Here is a 15,989-nt window from a genome sequence, read left to right as displayed (position 1 = left end):
AAACACTATTCAGTATCTGATACTGAATAACCACTTCCTTTATCTAAACAACATTACAAACAGCCCTGAATCATCAATAAACCGATTGGTACAGGATCTCTGTCATCCACCAATCACAACACATTTTATCTACTATCCACATCCAACCATGAACAGCTATTTAATTGTTAATTTAAATCATCTAAAAAAAAGTAACAAAATTTTTTACAACCCACCAACCCAATATAACCTCTAACTGACCAACTGCCCAATTAACCCCCCACCCTCCATGAACGCGTTAGGCAACATTAATATTTCAACCATTATTTCATTTATTAAAAAAAAAAAAAAAAAAAAAAAAAAAAAAAAAAAAAAAAATTATCATAACGTACGATACAGAAGCAGTTAATGTCAAAGCCTTCCTACTGCTACTACTACTAAACACATAATAATTAACCTAACAAATACAATTTTTACTAATTAAGAGGTTATTAGATAGGATGGCCTGGGTCTAAAAAAAAAAAAAAAAAAAAAAAAAAAAGATGTCGATTTTATTGGATCAACACCAGCAAATATAGACATCATACAAAATACCCTCATGAAATATAAACCTCCAAGTCAATGCCAATAAAACCGAATTTACAACAATATCGAGGAACAAAGAGGAATGGAAAAGAACAAAGAAAGCCGGCTCACTAATTGGAGACACCGAGGATGTACAAAGAAGAAAACAGCTATCAAACGCCGCACTCAGTAAACTCACCAATGTATGGATTAGAGGTGACAAAATAAAGAGAAAAACCAAACTGAAACTGTACCGTGCTCTTGTAAAACCGGTACTTCTGTATAACTGCGGCACTTGGGCGTTGACAAAATCCAAAGAAGAACATCTGGATGCCTTCCATCGCACACAGCTAAGAAGGGTACTGGACATCAAATACCCAAAAAAGATCTCAAATGAATCACTCTATAAGATCACAAAAGAAAGACCAATCTCCCTTGACATTTTACAACAACGATGGCAACTTTTCGGTCACATACTACGCAGGGACAAAAACAAACCAGCTAACCAAGCCATGTCGGGATACTTCCAAAAACACGGGAACCTTTTCAGAGGAAGACCGATCACAACACTCCCTGTGATCCTAAACAAAAACCTCACAACACTTGGACAAAGCATTAGTCTCATAACGGCAGGGGACCTTGAAAATCTGAGAACCCTAGCAGAGGACCGGCAATATTGGAGACACCTCACACAGGAAATACTGGAAACAGCCAAGGCGACCCGATCTTTCGGTCGAGACGCGAAAGGCATCTAAGTCAAGTAAGTCAAGTAGGGGGCTAGGTGACCCTGGTAGGGGGGGAAAATGGCCCGGCGGATGGCGGATTTTTTAATGAAGTAGAAGTATAGCAATCATGTCTAATTATTTCTTCTCCCCCCCCCCCCCCCCCCCCCCCCCCCCCCCCACTAAAGTGACTTTTAGGATCACTTGCCTAATTCCGATTAACCGAAGGTGAAAACAATACCCTATAGTCTAACGCCCGCTCAAACAAAATCGAAACTCGGAATCTTCATGCCTTTAAAAAGGAAACAGTTGTAAATAGGTGAGTAGCGTTTAGTAACATAATTTTTATTCTGAGACAATACACTACTGTTGACTATAAATGTTTTAAATCAAATGGTGGATTTTTTTTGGTGGATTTTGGGCAAATGTCGCTGGTGAACTAGGATAAAGTTGGCGAGATTTTTGCAAAGGCACCTGGCAACACTTCAACACTGCTTACTTTCGTTTTTCATTTTTCATTCGAAAATTAGGGATCTCACGATGTCGTGTTCAGTGTAAAAAGTTTAAGCAGTTTTCTGGCCAGAGTCGTCTCATCCGCACTTTTGTTGTTGTCTGCCATCAGACTTGAGTCAGGTGATTAAATTGATTAGATTCGGTTGTTATGAATGTGTGATACTGTGGTTTCTTGTAGTTTATTCCAGTTATTTACAATTCTAGATGAAAAAAAGTTTTGTCTAATGTAAGAGAGTAATGAAGAGACTACAAAACCTAAAGGAGAGTAAATCACCTGGACCTGACAAACTTCATCCTTACATCCTAAAAAACTTAGCAGAGCAGCTAGTAGAACCCCTAACCAAGACTACCAGGACTTGATATTGATGGAGGAAGAAAATGACATAATCGACTTAAGACTGAGCCACCCACTGGGAAAAAGCGACCATGCGACCATATTCCTAAAACTGAGGGCGACATCAGAGACTGTAGATGAAAAACTGACACTCAGATATAGGAAGGCTGATCTAGAGAGTATGAAAGAGGAACTGGGGCATATAAAATGGGAGGAAATACTAATCGAGGACACCGTAGGAAACAACTGGAGTAGATTTACCAGAGTACTTAACCAATGCTTCGAGAAAAACATCCCGAAAAGCAGAGGGAACCGGGTTGGAGAAGAAATCAACCTTGGATGACGCAGGAAGTGAGAGGGCATTACGGAAGAAGAAGGCAGTAAATAGAAGATACTCTAGAAGCAAAAAGGAAGAGGATTGGGACAAATACAAAAGAGTGAGAAACGCAACTACTAAAATAGTCCGACAAGCGCATCAAAAGTATGAGAACAAGATAGCAGAGGAAACGAAAGAAAATCCTAAAGTATTCTGGAGTTATGTAAACAGTAAAATGAAGACAAGACAGGGAACCTGTGACATAAAAAAAGAAGATGGCACTTGGGCATCTGAAGATGAAGACAAGGCAGAGGTGCTAAATCTCTTCTTTGCAAGTGTCTTTACAGTGGAGAACCAGAAAAACTTGCCAGATATTGCTAAAACAAGTAATATAGATACTACACAATGGCCGATTACTGAAGAGAGAGTAATGAAGAGACTACAAAACCTAAAGGAGAGTAAATCACCTGGACCTGACAAACTTCATCCTTACATCCTAAAAAACTTAGCAGAGCAGCTAGTAGAACCCCTAACCAAGATATTTAACCAGTCGATGAAAGAAGGAAGACTACCAAGGGAATGGAAAGAAGCTAACATCACAGCCATATTCAAGAAGGGAGACAGAAAAAATCCAGAAAACTACAGACCAGTGAGCCTGACATCTGTCGTCTGCAAGCTCATGGAACAGCTGATTAGAGAAGAAATGGTTGATCATATGACCAAGAACAAACTATTCAGCAAAGATCAACATGGTTTCATGGCGGGAAGGTCTACAGTAACAAACCTACTTGAAACAATGGATGACTGGACGAGAGACCTGGAATTAGGCAACAATTTAGATGTCATATACCTCGACTTCAGAAAGGCATTTGACAAAGTTCCACACTGGCGCCTAATCAGGAAATTGGAACAGTATCAAATTAATGATCAGACAGTCAAATGGGTCCGAGATTTCCTCAAAGATAGAAGACAAAAAGTGATAGTGAATGGAACAGCATCAACAGAGAGACTGGTAACAAGTGGAGTTCCACAAGGAAGTGTACTGGGACCAGTTCTCTTCCTGATTTATATCAATGACTTGCCAGACAATCTATCATCTAAATGTAAAATCTTTGCCGATGATACTAAGCTCTATGGAGTAGCTAATACAGAAGAAGAAAGAAACACCTTACAACAAGATTTGAAAAAGCTTGAAGAATGGTCCGAAATATGGCAGATGGAGTTCAATGTAGATAAATGTGCAGTTCTTCACCTAGGAAAAAACAACAGAGAAGCAAACTATATAATGAAAGAAAAACCCCTGCAGAAATCCAATGGGGAAAAAGACCTAGGAGTATTTATTGATAGGAAGCTAAACTCCAAGAAGCAAATTAAAGATGTTCAATCTAAGGCTAGTAAAACACTCGGAATAGTGAAAAGAAATTTCAAGAATCTGAAAACAAAACACATGACTACCATCTACAAGACTATGGTTAGATCAAAGCTGGAATATGCTAACTGCATATGGTATCCGAAGTTTGAGGGAGACAAAGACTGTTTGGAAAGAGTGCAAAGGAGAGCAACAAAACTTATCACACACCTGAAAGACAAAACATACTGTGAGAGATTGAAAGAATTAAATCTCCCGACCTTAGATTACAGGAGAAGAAGGGGAGATATGATCCAAACATATAAAATAGTAAAGGGAATAGACAGGGTAGAGGCAGGATTCCTTAAACCAAACAAGAACATTCAGACACGAGGAAACAGCAAGAAACTGAAAAAAGAACGTTTTAAAACAAATGAAAGAAGGAACTTTTTTTCATCTAGAATTGTAAATAACTGGAATAAACTACAAGAAACCACAGTATCAGCAAAAAATTTGAATAAATTCAAAGCAGAGTTGGAGATAAGCAACACCCTAGGAAACAAGTTCAATTATAAAAATTGGTCCAATCATTAATAGATGAGGAGGAGCGAAGGAGACTACACCAAGTCTAAAAGCTCTATACAGAGGTATCCAGGTATCCAGGTGAGTCACGAGACCGCTGTGATTATCCCCAGACAGGTGTCTGGGGATAATGAAAATTCGTTATCCCCAGACGGGTGTCTGGGGATAACCAAAATTCGTTATCCCCAGACATATATTTGAAACTCCGCTCCTTTAAACAATTATCCACATTCCAGAATATGGAATGTTACCAAAAAATGCACATAGAAATAAGGAGAGTTAATAAAATTAAAAGGAAAAGGCTATTCGGACCCGAGTCTGAATTGCTTCCCGTGGCAATTCGGACCCGGGTCTGAATTGCTTCCCGTGGCAATTCGGACCCGAGTCTGAATTGCTTCCTGTGGCAATTCGGACTCGAGTCTAAACTGAATAGAACTCCGTGGCTGACCAGGGTCGAGTCTGATTAACTCCATGGCTCTTCGATTCGGAATACTGCAATGCAATGCGCCCGAATGATGAACTTATCATTAGTGAAAGTCGCAGTTACTATTCCGTTTGCAGCTATAGAAACTGTATTGGTCTTCCTAAACACACACACACATGAGTATCTCTAATTCAATAAAAACAGAATAATCACACACACACACACACTCTCTCTCTCTCTCCCCCCCCCCCCCCCCCCCCCAAAAAAAAAAAAAAAAACAAAAACAAAAACAAAAAACAATCATTTCCACAACCCAAGAGCCGGCGGCTGTTTCTCTTTGATCTTGTATCACCATGCTTTCCCCTGCCTGCGTCCAGCGCCTCGGTCGTTTGTGGGTTACCCCCCCCCCCCACCAATCCCATTACCATCTGATCATTAAATTTCTCTCCGTATTCAACCAGTGCTTGTTTTATTAATAGGCACATAGTCCAGTATTATCTAATAATATTAGTATTAGACGGTACTCTGCACCTACCCCAGTGACGGGGCTCTATTGCATGGCTTGCTGCCAAGAATCGCCTCTATTTTTATATTTAGAAATAAAACAGCATATTTTTTTAATTAAAAAAAGAATTAAGACACTGCCTTTGTCAAAGCCTGACCTATACTGCCTTTTAAATAAAACGCTCAATGCCCAAAGTCATATTATTCTCCTTTCTCTGCACTTTTTCGCGGCCGCAAATGGCAAATTATATAATCTAGATATGTCATGCATGTATCTTTTGCAACACGCTCATGGCAAATCAAATAAATCTTCCAATCATTACACAAAGACACTCCTTTTTCTATGCGAAGGCAAAGTGATTGTTAACGTTAACAATTGCGACTACAATTGTAATCTCCAAAAGACCACGAATATTTAGATCTATGTTTTGTTTTTTAAGGAGCTTGCAACACATTTAGGTCATATCAGCGCCAGTAAAAATGGAGAAATTGGATAGCAAAAAGTTCTAGAATTACAATTAAAAAGTAAGACAAAGGGGAATAATAGATCACCTCTTTTGAAGGTAGTCATCTTCGGGAGTTCTAAACCTGACTTGCTCGCTCACTCGCCCTCCTACCGACTGACAACTGAGAACGAGCAGCTTCCCCCCCCCCCCTCCCCCCCACCCTACCACGCTTCACTTTCTAGCCAGCTTCCACTTCCGACACTTCCTGTGATTGCACAGGCGCATTGTGGCAGGAGTCCGAATTGCCACGGGAAGCAATTCAGACTCGGGTCCGAATCTAGAGAGGTGAGCCGGTGTTACCAATACTTGCTTCTATTATACAAATCATTCGTTTGGACAGAAAAATAAATAAAAAACTTACCGCTTACCGTCAAAAGCAGTTCAGATTTGAAGATACATTTGTTTTCTATCAAAAAACATTCGGTACTAGACAACCCTTGATGAATTTCAAAAGTTGTGTTTGAAATTATATCCTACATTTTTTCATGATTCATTCCTCGCGAAATCTAGGACGCTTACGTCTGTTTCAATGAGTGCCGTCGCAAACAAAACAAAGGTTTTTAAAAAAGTTTATTGAGAAAAAGATACGGAAAAAAGTGTCCCTAGATAGGTATGCAATTTGGTGCATAAGAATAAGTGCAGTAAAAATTGGTGCGCAAAATTAGTTCGTAGAGGATGCGAGACTGTGTGTGTGTGTATGTGTCTCTTTCTTTCTTTTTTTTTTTTTTTTTTGGGGAGTGCCTACGTACACGGTAACGGGGCATCTCGCCTCAGGATATATGTACACGTAAACCGGTTTACCGTTGCAACATTCTGTCAGTGATGGTCCTCACTGTCGTGACCGCGCGCGCTCGTGTGTATGTGCGTGTGTGTGTGTGAGTTTTTTTTTTTTTAATCAAAACAATTTTAACCATTAATGGCGATATTCCATCTTACACTCCCCAAACTCCAGATCTTAGTCTTAATTTTATCATTAAAAGACAAGCTTTGCGATTTATAGTTTAATTGAAGTCCGAGTCGAAATATACTCTTACTACTGTTCTCTTGGTGGAAACGATTTATTCTGCATAAGCAATCTGGAGAAAAAAAATCAGTGTCACTGTAAAAGGTTAAAATTTCACGAAGTACCCACCCTTAACACCTCTGTAACAATCCTTTGATCTACGTCATCAGGCAACCCATTGTTTCTTTCATGTTTTCCCATTCCCCCTTACTATCCCCCCATCCCCTCGCCCACCTCTCTCTCTCTCTCTCTCTCTCTCTCTCTCTCTCTCTCTCTCTCCTCTCTCTCTCTCTCTCTCTCTCTCTCTCTCTCTCTCTCTCTCCTCTCTCTCTGTTTGCAGATACATGTATGATTGTTTTGTTTTCTCTCTCTCACTAGGCTAGGATTAAAAACCAAGACATCAGGTAATGGGTGTCTAATGCCAAAGTATAGATTCTCTCTTTGGCCAATTTAGTCACGCATGTGGCATCCCAGCTATTTATTATGTTCTGCCTATAACACACAATAAGTGGGATTTTGGGGGTGGGTACGAAAGAAATCAAGGTCATAAGTAACCGTGCACAAGAGCTGTATAGGGAATTGGTTTCTGGGGTCATATCAAATATTTTATGGAAAGCTCTTTTGAACTCCAAGACGTCTGGTTTGTTTTGCTATCTTGGAACAAACGAAACAGAGATGTCTTGATGTGTGACCTAGTTGTCTGATTTTGTGACCTCGATGTAAGGTTTTGTGACCTAGATGTATCCTTTTGTGTGTGCAAGCCATGCGGGTAAGTACAGCGATAGCTTGCCAGTTGAGGAAAATAAAGGAAGAAGCAACGTATCCGCATTCGAAAAAACAAAACAAAAAAAACCTGAAAAAAACAAAACAACTTAACCTTTTAAAGGCGAATATCAATCTTACTTGGACCAAAAATAAAATCTTACCGTTTTCATCAAAAGACAAAAAACAAATTACAATTTAAAAATTTGAGCTGTTATATAGGGCAATATCCACCCAACGTGCTCAAAGCGCTTTTTATCAATATTCTTACTGCTCTTATGGTGGAAACATTTTTTTTTTTCTGCGTTAAAAAATAATATAAATGAAGACTATTATTTGAAAACAAAAAAAAACAGTGTCACTTGCAAAGGGTTAATTGCAGTACTCCTGCATCCTGTGAGACTCCTACGGCACTTGCTAATCATAAAAAAGGAACTAGCAATCAACAATACTAAGTTGAAAAAAAAAAGGGGGGGGGGGGTAGAGAGCAACCCAGTAGCAATTCAACCTTTAGCGGCGAAATTCAATCTTTGACCTAACACCAAATCTTTCATCAAAAGACAAGTAACGGCAAAACGATTATAGACAATTGAAGTCCGAGTCTGACTGCTCTCTTGGTGGAAACGCTGTATTCTCCGTTAACAATAATAAAGATAAAAGCAAACTATTATCTGAAAGCAAAAAATTAGCTTCGCTGTTAAGGGGTTAAGAACACCTGCCAGCATCCTTATGCTCTACGTCACCAAGGTTACCAAGCGACACGTCTCCCTTTCGTCTTCATGCACCCCCCCCCCCCCCCCCCCCCTCCACTCTCACGGTGGTGGTGGCGGCGGATAAAAAAAAAAAACCTTTTTTTCTTTCATTCAATCAACTTGACTGCTGTTGGACCCTAGTCCTCTCTACAAGTACAAGAAATACTCATTTTTTTTCTGCTCCAACGAAAATATCTACCCCCCACCGGTCTAATTATTTGTAGCAGACAACAAATTTCTCAAAACGGTCACGTGACACTGTAAAAACAACACAGGAAGTCCATGAAAGCTTATTTACGGCATTTCCTTTGAACCGTGTAAACAACAAAATTTCGTTTTCATTCGACTCAACGGGTCAGATTGGCAGGTATTTTTTAACGAACTAAAGTTCTGAAAAATCAAAATGTTTCTTAGAAAGTTGAAAGATGCTAGTTTTTGAAACAGAGGTAGGTTTTTTTAAAAAATCTTTATATTTTACGTGAATGCATGCTCAAGGCGAGTTGAACGTTCAGCGGAGGTTGGTAGGCCAAAGGCCCACCTCTCTATAAAAATAAAAACATAAAATTAACCAACATTAAATCAGTTGTTACTAACAATATGCGTCGACTTCAAAGTGGGTGTCATGGCCGAATGGTTTAGTCGTCTGCCCTGGAAGTTTTACCAGAATCGACGTTGTGGGTTCGAATCCTGGTTCCGCCACTTTTTTTTTTTTTTAAATTCCGTCTTCTTTTTTATTTTTTTATTTTTTTAAATTCCGTCTTCTTTTCTTTTTCTTTTTTTTTGTGCGAGTCTATTCTTTTCTCCTTTTTGTTTGACCTTTTGTTCCGTTTCTGAGCATGAATTTCTTAAAATTGTTTTTATTTTTTTTTAAATTGTTGTTTGTTTTTTTCTCCTCTATCTGACCATTTGGTCGTTCTCTGAATATTTCTGTTTATTTGCTTTATTCTTTTTAGACAGTTTTTGAGATCGGAGTGGGGACGAATATGACAATTAGCTAGAAACTAGAAAGGAACTAAGAGAGAGAAAGAGAGTTAAAAAAAAAAAAAGAGGTGGGGGGATGGATGGGACATTTATCCCTTGCACTGTTCTGTAAAAAGAAGACGGAATGTAAAAAAAAAAAAAAGTGGCGGAACCAGGATTTGAACCCGCAACGTCGATTCTGGTAAAACTTCCAGGGCAGATGACTAAACCCTTCGGCCACGACACCCACTTCGAAGTCGACGCATATTGTGTATATGTAGTAACAACTGATTTAATGTTGGTTAATTTTATGTTTTTATGGATATTTTATTAACTCTCCTTATCTCTATGTGCATTTGGAAACATTCCATATTCTGGAATGTGGGTAATTGTTTAAAAGAGTGGAGTTTCAAATATCTGTCTGGGAAAGGAAATTTGGTTATCCCCAGACAGGTGTCTGGGGATAATGACAGCCCAGCCTTTTCGTTAACAAATTTTCGTTATCCCCAGACAGGTGTCTGAGGATAAGGACAGCCGTCACGAGACAAGACTAACTAGAGAGCGTCGCCTTTGGCTTACCAACCTCCGCTGAATGTCCAATTCGCCTTGAGCATGCATTCACGTAAAAGATAAATTTTTTTTTTTAAAACTTACCTCTGTTTCAAAAACTAGCATCCTTCAACTTTCTAAGAAACATTTTGATTTTTCCGAACTTTAGACTTAGTTCGTTAAAAAATACCGGCCAATCTGACCCGTTGAGTCGATTGAAAACGAAATTTTGTTGTTTACACGGTTTAAAGGAAATGCCGTAAAAAAATAATCAAGAAACATAGCCGAGCTACAAAAATACTAAAATCTGGATGCGAAACGGAAAATGGATTTATAGCAGCCATCGGAAAACTTCGTAATGTTTTACACTCTACCTATCTACGCTGCAGCTACCATCTTTTGTTTCCCATAACACGCTGCGTTTATCAACTCGGCAGGTGGGTGGCAGCGTAATACGCTGCACCTACTACTGTTTCTTTCCCACAGCGCAACGCGCTCTGTTTACCATCCAGTGTTCACCGTCGCGTAGCACGCTGTGTCTACCAGCGGCCTTTTTTTTTGTTTCGCAGTGGCAATTCAGACTCGAGTCTGAATAGTCTCCCATAGATATTCGGACTCAAACTCTAATGTTCGTGCGCATACAGAGGGGAGGACGACACAATGTGGGCTGTAGGTAGAGGTATGGGAGTGACAAAGAACAAGAAAAAGAGCTCGCCCATATCACACTGACCCAGCTTATATCCCTACTATGGGCTGTAGAAGGATTGTTGCCTGTCTCACACTACTATTGGCTGTAGAAGGATTGTTGCCTGTCTCACACTACTATTGGCTGTAGAAGGATTGTTGCCTGCCTCACACTACCATTGGCTGTGAAGGATTGTTGCCTGTCTCACACTACTATTGGCTGTAGAAGGATTGTTGCCTGTCTCACACTACTATTGGCTGTAGAAGGATTGTTGCCTGTCTCACACTACTATTGGCTGTAGAAGGATTGTTGCCTGTCTCACACTACTATTGGCTGTAGAAGGATTGTTGCCTGTCTCACACTACTATTGGCTGTAGAAGGATTGTTGCCTGTCTCACACTACTATTGGCTGTAGAAGGATTGTTGCCTGTCTCACACTACTATTGGCTGTAGAAGGATTGTTGCCTGTCTCACACTATCAGAATATGTCATTTTATAATTATTTATTTTTGTCCTGATTTTATTTGGACAAAGTGTTATGTTGTTAGAAAAGCTTTTCATGACTCTTTTCTTTTTTATTTCTATGTGAACTTCAAATTGATCCATTATTTTGTCTTTCTCGTCATAGAGAGCGGGTTTAGACTACCTGTTGATAGTTACTAAAATCGTAATTTTGATTTGCATTAATTTTATGCAATTATCAATGATTAAAATATAAAAAACACACAAAAACAAAACCAACAAATAAACAAGCAAAAACTATATTGCCATGGAAGACAACTTAGACTGAGTCCGAATAATCGTTTGATTGCACATGCGCATTGAAATTTGAGTCCAACTGGCCACTGGAGACTATTCAGACTCGAGTCCGAATAGCTGCAGATCATCATCCAGATAATAGTTTCCTTTTTGTTAATGCAGAATAAATCGTTTCCACCAATAAAGCTATAATCGCAAAGCTTGTCTTTTAATTGTAACATTAACTCACTCAACCCTAACAAATACTATCTCAGTATTTGACTTCTACCCCACCATTGTTTACATTTTTCTGAGACAAATTTGTACATGTTATCAGAAAATACTACTGTACTTAACTTTTACATGATGTTTGTAGTTGAATAAAATCATGTACAACCCAAGAAGAAGAAGAAGAAATATATTTATATATATATCTATTTATATATATATATATATATATATATATATATATATATATATATATATATATATATATATATATATATATATATATATATATATATATATATATATATATATATATATATATATATATACATACATACATGTCTGGCATGGCAGTTTTTTGTATCGCTGTGGCCACAAAAAAAAAAAAGAAAAATATCACTGATATGCATTTCAGCCGCAAAATCTACATGTTTTTGTTGATTTTTGCAACTTTTCGAGATTTTGCAAAGGAATAAACCCCCCCCCCCCCCCCCCCAAAAAAAAAAAAAACAACAAAAAACCCAGCAATAATAAAAAAATTTTAAAGGCAAAAAAAATTTTTAAATATAGACGAATTTCTTTTCTTTTAATTTGATTATTGATAGCTTGTGTAGAATGTGAAAGATAAATAATCAAGAGTAGTTTCTTTTTTACTATCCCATTTTCTTCTTTTTTACTGGCGCTGATATGACCTTACATTTGTTGCAAGTGCCGTGATACTTTTAGCAACAAACAAATACCTTTCTCTTTCATGAACTAATATATATATATCATTTTTTTTTGCAAAAAAATATCCCAAATTTTGTGGATATATATATATATAAACCACCGACAAGAGCAAAACCCACCCACCAGAAAATGCAACTGCAGAAATAAAGAACACTGCCCGCTAAACAAACAATGCTTAGAATCAAGTTTAATTTACCAAGCCACAGTCACAGAAACTAAAACAAACAAACAAGAAAAATATGTAGGACTAACAGAAAATAATTTCAAAACAAGATACAACCTCCACACCTCAACATTTAGAAATACTAACAAAAAAACATCCACAAAACTCAGCGAACATATTTGGAAATTAAAAGACAACAAAATAGACCACAACATTTCATGGAAAATTTTATCCAAAGCAACAGGATACACACCAACATCAAAACAATGTAGCTTATGCCTGGAAGAAAAATATACTATAATCAAACAACCTCATGAAGCCACACTCAACATGAAAAGTGAGATCTACGGAAGATGTCCCCATCGGCGTAAATTCCTGTTAAGCAACTTTAAACCGGAACCACTTCAAGAAACAACAACAGTCAACAAGACAACTCAGTCCTGACGATGGCAAATTAAGCCTGAAACATTAATGTAGACTGTCTCAAACATTGTGGTAAATATTTTAAATAATAATAATTTGCTCCATTACTGCATGTCGAGCACTTTTCGTACCATATTTGTATCAAACACAATTCAATATATATATATATATATATATTTATGAGTGTTGGCGGGTACTTGTAGGTACGAAAGTGCTCGATAATGGTGGTTAGAGCTAATATATAAATGTAAATTTTCACTCACATTATTCTTGCCAAGACGATTTCGTTTCTGTGTTCCCACTTCATCAGTCGGCAGAATCCATTTGTAAGTAATGTCCGTAGAGAACTCCAAACTAACGTTGTTTCGTTGCTTAGTGGTGACTAGTTTTGATGTGTTTTGTGTTCTCGTGTTTATATTTTGAGTGTGTGTGTGTATGTGTGTGTGTGTGCGTGTAGTTGTGTTGTGTGTTGTGTGTACATGTGTGTGTGTGATATTGTAGTGGAATGTGGTTGCGGTGGCGGGGGGGGGGGGGGGGGGAAAGGGGGAGGGGGAGGGTATAATGGGGTCGGGAGGGGGGGGGGAGGGGAGGGGAGGGGGGGGGGGTTTCTGATATATATATATGTCCGCAATATTTATATGAGAATTTCTTTTTCTTTTCTTTGGATCAGAAGTTCCAGAGTCCAAGTCCCACTCTGAGTGCTGCATAAACGACTCCTTGGAAAAGGCTCTTTACTCACATTCTCTCACAGGTGTAAAACAATTACCTGGTCGTTAACAGCTTTGTCTCTGTCGGGAATAAAATTTTGATATCACCTGATAGCATCATGTTAAGTCTTGCTGTTTGCCAGGGACCCCTTGTAAAGCACTTTGAGCATGTTGGATATATAAATGCTCTATATAATTTTTTGATAATATGAGGATGCATGTTTTTTTTCTGACTTGTTTTACTAGATTGACTTTATATTACATTAACAGAGATGGCTCTGGGATTTCAAAACCAAAAGCGGCAGCGACTTGAACATGTTGATCTGTCAAGAAAAGGATCAGTAGATGAACCTATTGAAGAACTAGTTAAATTTGTCAATACTTTGCCAAATTATTTTACAACGAGCTCATGTTCAGGAAGAATCATAGTGTTTGAATCTGCTGATGATGATCGTATTGATGAAAATTTGGAAACAGATGACCAGGTCAGTAGGATAAAAATGGCATTCATTAAAAATGTTGATGTAGGAACTGAGCTTTTCCAATTTTTTATCAATCGCTAAAATTATGCACATTGTCAGGACTTGATGTCTTTTTTGATGAAGTACAAAACTTTCCTTTTTTTAGGGGGGGGGGGGGGGGGGAGGGGGGGGGGGGGGGTGGTTATTCCTTTGAATTTATTTTTTTTTAATAAGATTTTATTGTAGTAAGGTTTTTTTCATTGTCTGAATTTGATTTGTTCTTAAAGAAAGAAGGTAGCTTTTTTTAAAGGCTAAATTTCTCTGTAATTAGGGTATTGTGGAACCTTTTGGCGTGAAATATGCTATATTTACATGGCATCCTTTGCATATGACACAGCTATAAAATTGTTCCATGCCTTGTTTGGTTTTCTGCCCATTCACCTTTGATATTTATGTCAATGCCAAATACTTGATTACTTTTTTTTTTTCCCATTTTTAATAATTACTAAGAAAATAATTTCCATCTCTCTTTTTTATCCTTAATGTGAAGGTTACAACCCAGACAAAGATTGGAAAAAAAGGATGCAAATGGTTGTTTGTTTCCCACAACAAAGTCTTATCAGATGAAATGGTATTTTATTTCTTTATATTTATATTTTATGTCTCTTTTTAATAATTTGCTCTATTCTTATTTTCACTGTCATAAGTCTGTTGAGAGTGGTTGAAACATTCTTTAAGATATTTAAAGAATGGTTTAGATAGCTACTTCTTAGTTTAATAATAAAGTAATTGTCTGATGCCAGCATTTGTAAAGTAAATTCCTGCGTCCCAAAATGCAAAATATTCTATGTGTAGTATGTCAAAAGAATGTAAACAAATTTGTAGGGTCAACACTGAAAGGACGTAATGGAACAGAGACTATAACTGACTACGGTCATATTTAGTGAAGAGATGGGAAGAAGAAAAAAACCATCCATCTACGTGTCAGAAGATATATTTTTTTAATGACATATTGATATTGATTCCTGTTACTCCCAATTTTCTTTATATATGAAAGGAGAGTCAGAGCAAAATTTATGGGTAAATAAAGACTTATTATGCACAGGCACATATTTGTTTTAATGATTATATATCACGGAAATTAAATTTTTCGGAGTTGAATCTTTTGAAGTACCAACAATCAAAATCAGTCCAGTAATAAAATCTTAAGGTATGCACAAATAAATCTAGCAACTTTAGTTTTAACTTGAAAACATAAAAACATGGAGCAAGTATTGACGTGGGTATATCACAAAATTCAAAAATAAAAGACTTATACACAGGCTCATATTGATTTTAATGATTACACTATTGTCTTATTACGCCTAATTTTTTGAATCATCAATTCAGTCCAGTAATAAAGTCTGTAGGTGTGGCAAAAAGAGACCTTTTTAAAAATATAACAGGAGATTTTTTTTCATTTTTTTTCACCGCATGCATCTCTTTATATTAATCTTGTTATTGCACAGTGCTTGTAGATCTGATGACTGAGAATACTAGTGTTCTTTTTGCAATCAAAGGTATTGTTGATTGATTTGCTTATCTTCTGCTTTTGTGTTATAGATGGGAGTTTCTTGTTGGTAGGATAAACAACATGGTTTCTGATAGACATTTTTTTTTCCCCCTTAGGAGGAATCATTTAGCAAAGTGACCAGCTGTACTGGTAATGCCGTCTTCAAATTTGAAGCCATGGTGATGCACATTCAATGCCAGACTTTGGATGATGCTCAAAAGATGGTATGTAGATTTCATTGCAATAGAATCTAAGTCTAAGTCAGATGTATTCATTTCCAATAACAAGTATTGTTGTTTTAGGAAATTTCTATAAAATGTTTTCTTCTTGTTTTATTAAATTGATACCCATAGTAAGAATATAAGTGTTGTTCATCAGTGTGTTGTCCCGTGTAAACTTTAAGATTTATTTGTTTTTGGATATATAAATTTAAGTCAAGTTTTAAAGGTACAATTAAGCTTTACACATCAGGCCTTGTGTATTTT

At 37.4% G+C, this 15,989-nt stretch overlaps 1 protein-coding gene across 1 annotated transcript in view; it reads left to right on the top strand.

Annotated features, from left to right (window-relative positions):
* The first annotated feature begins 1,789 nt into the window (after nt 1-1,789).
* The window catches only part of LOC144974006 (tRNA wybutosine-synthesizing protein 3 homolog), an 18,433-nt gene continuing 4,233 nt past the window's right edge, over nt 1,790-15,989 (top strand). The window contains exons 1-4 of the mRNA XM_078916894.1: nt 1,790-1,898; nt 13,762-13,976; nt 14,503-14,583; nt 15,621-15,728. Of these exons, the coding sequence (XP_078773020.1) occupies nt 13,764-13,976; nt 14,503-14,583; nt 15,621-15,728 (402 nt within the window). The 5' untranslated portion in view covers nt 1,790-1,898; nt 13,762-13,763. The remainder of the gene's footprint in view (nt 1,899-13,761; nt 13,977-14,502; nt 14,584-15,620; nt 15,729-15,989) is intronic.

The sequence above is a fragment of the Berghia stephanieae genome, chromosome 5 (genome assembly GCF_034508935.2).
Source record: "Berghia stephanieae isolate SIO BIC M18660-M18661 chromosome 5, UCSD_Bste_1.3, whole genome shotgun sequence".
In the NCBI taxonomy this organism is placed as follows: Eukaryota; Metazoa; Mollusca; class Gastropoda; order Nudibranchia; family Aeolidiidae; genus Berghia; species Berghia stephanieae.
Note: the sequence above shows the minus strand (reverse complement) of the source record. Positions and strands in the feature narration are given on the sequence as shown.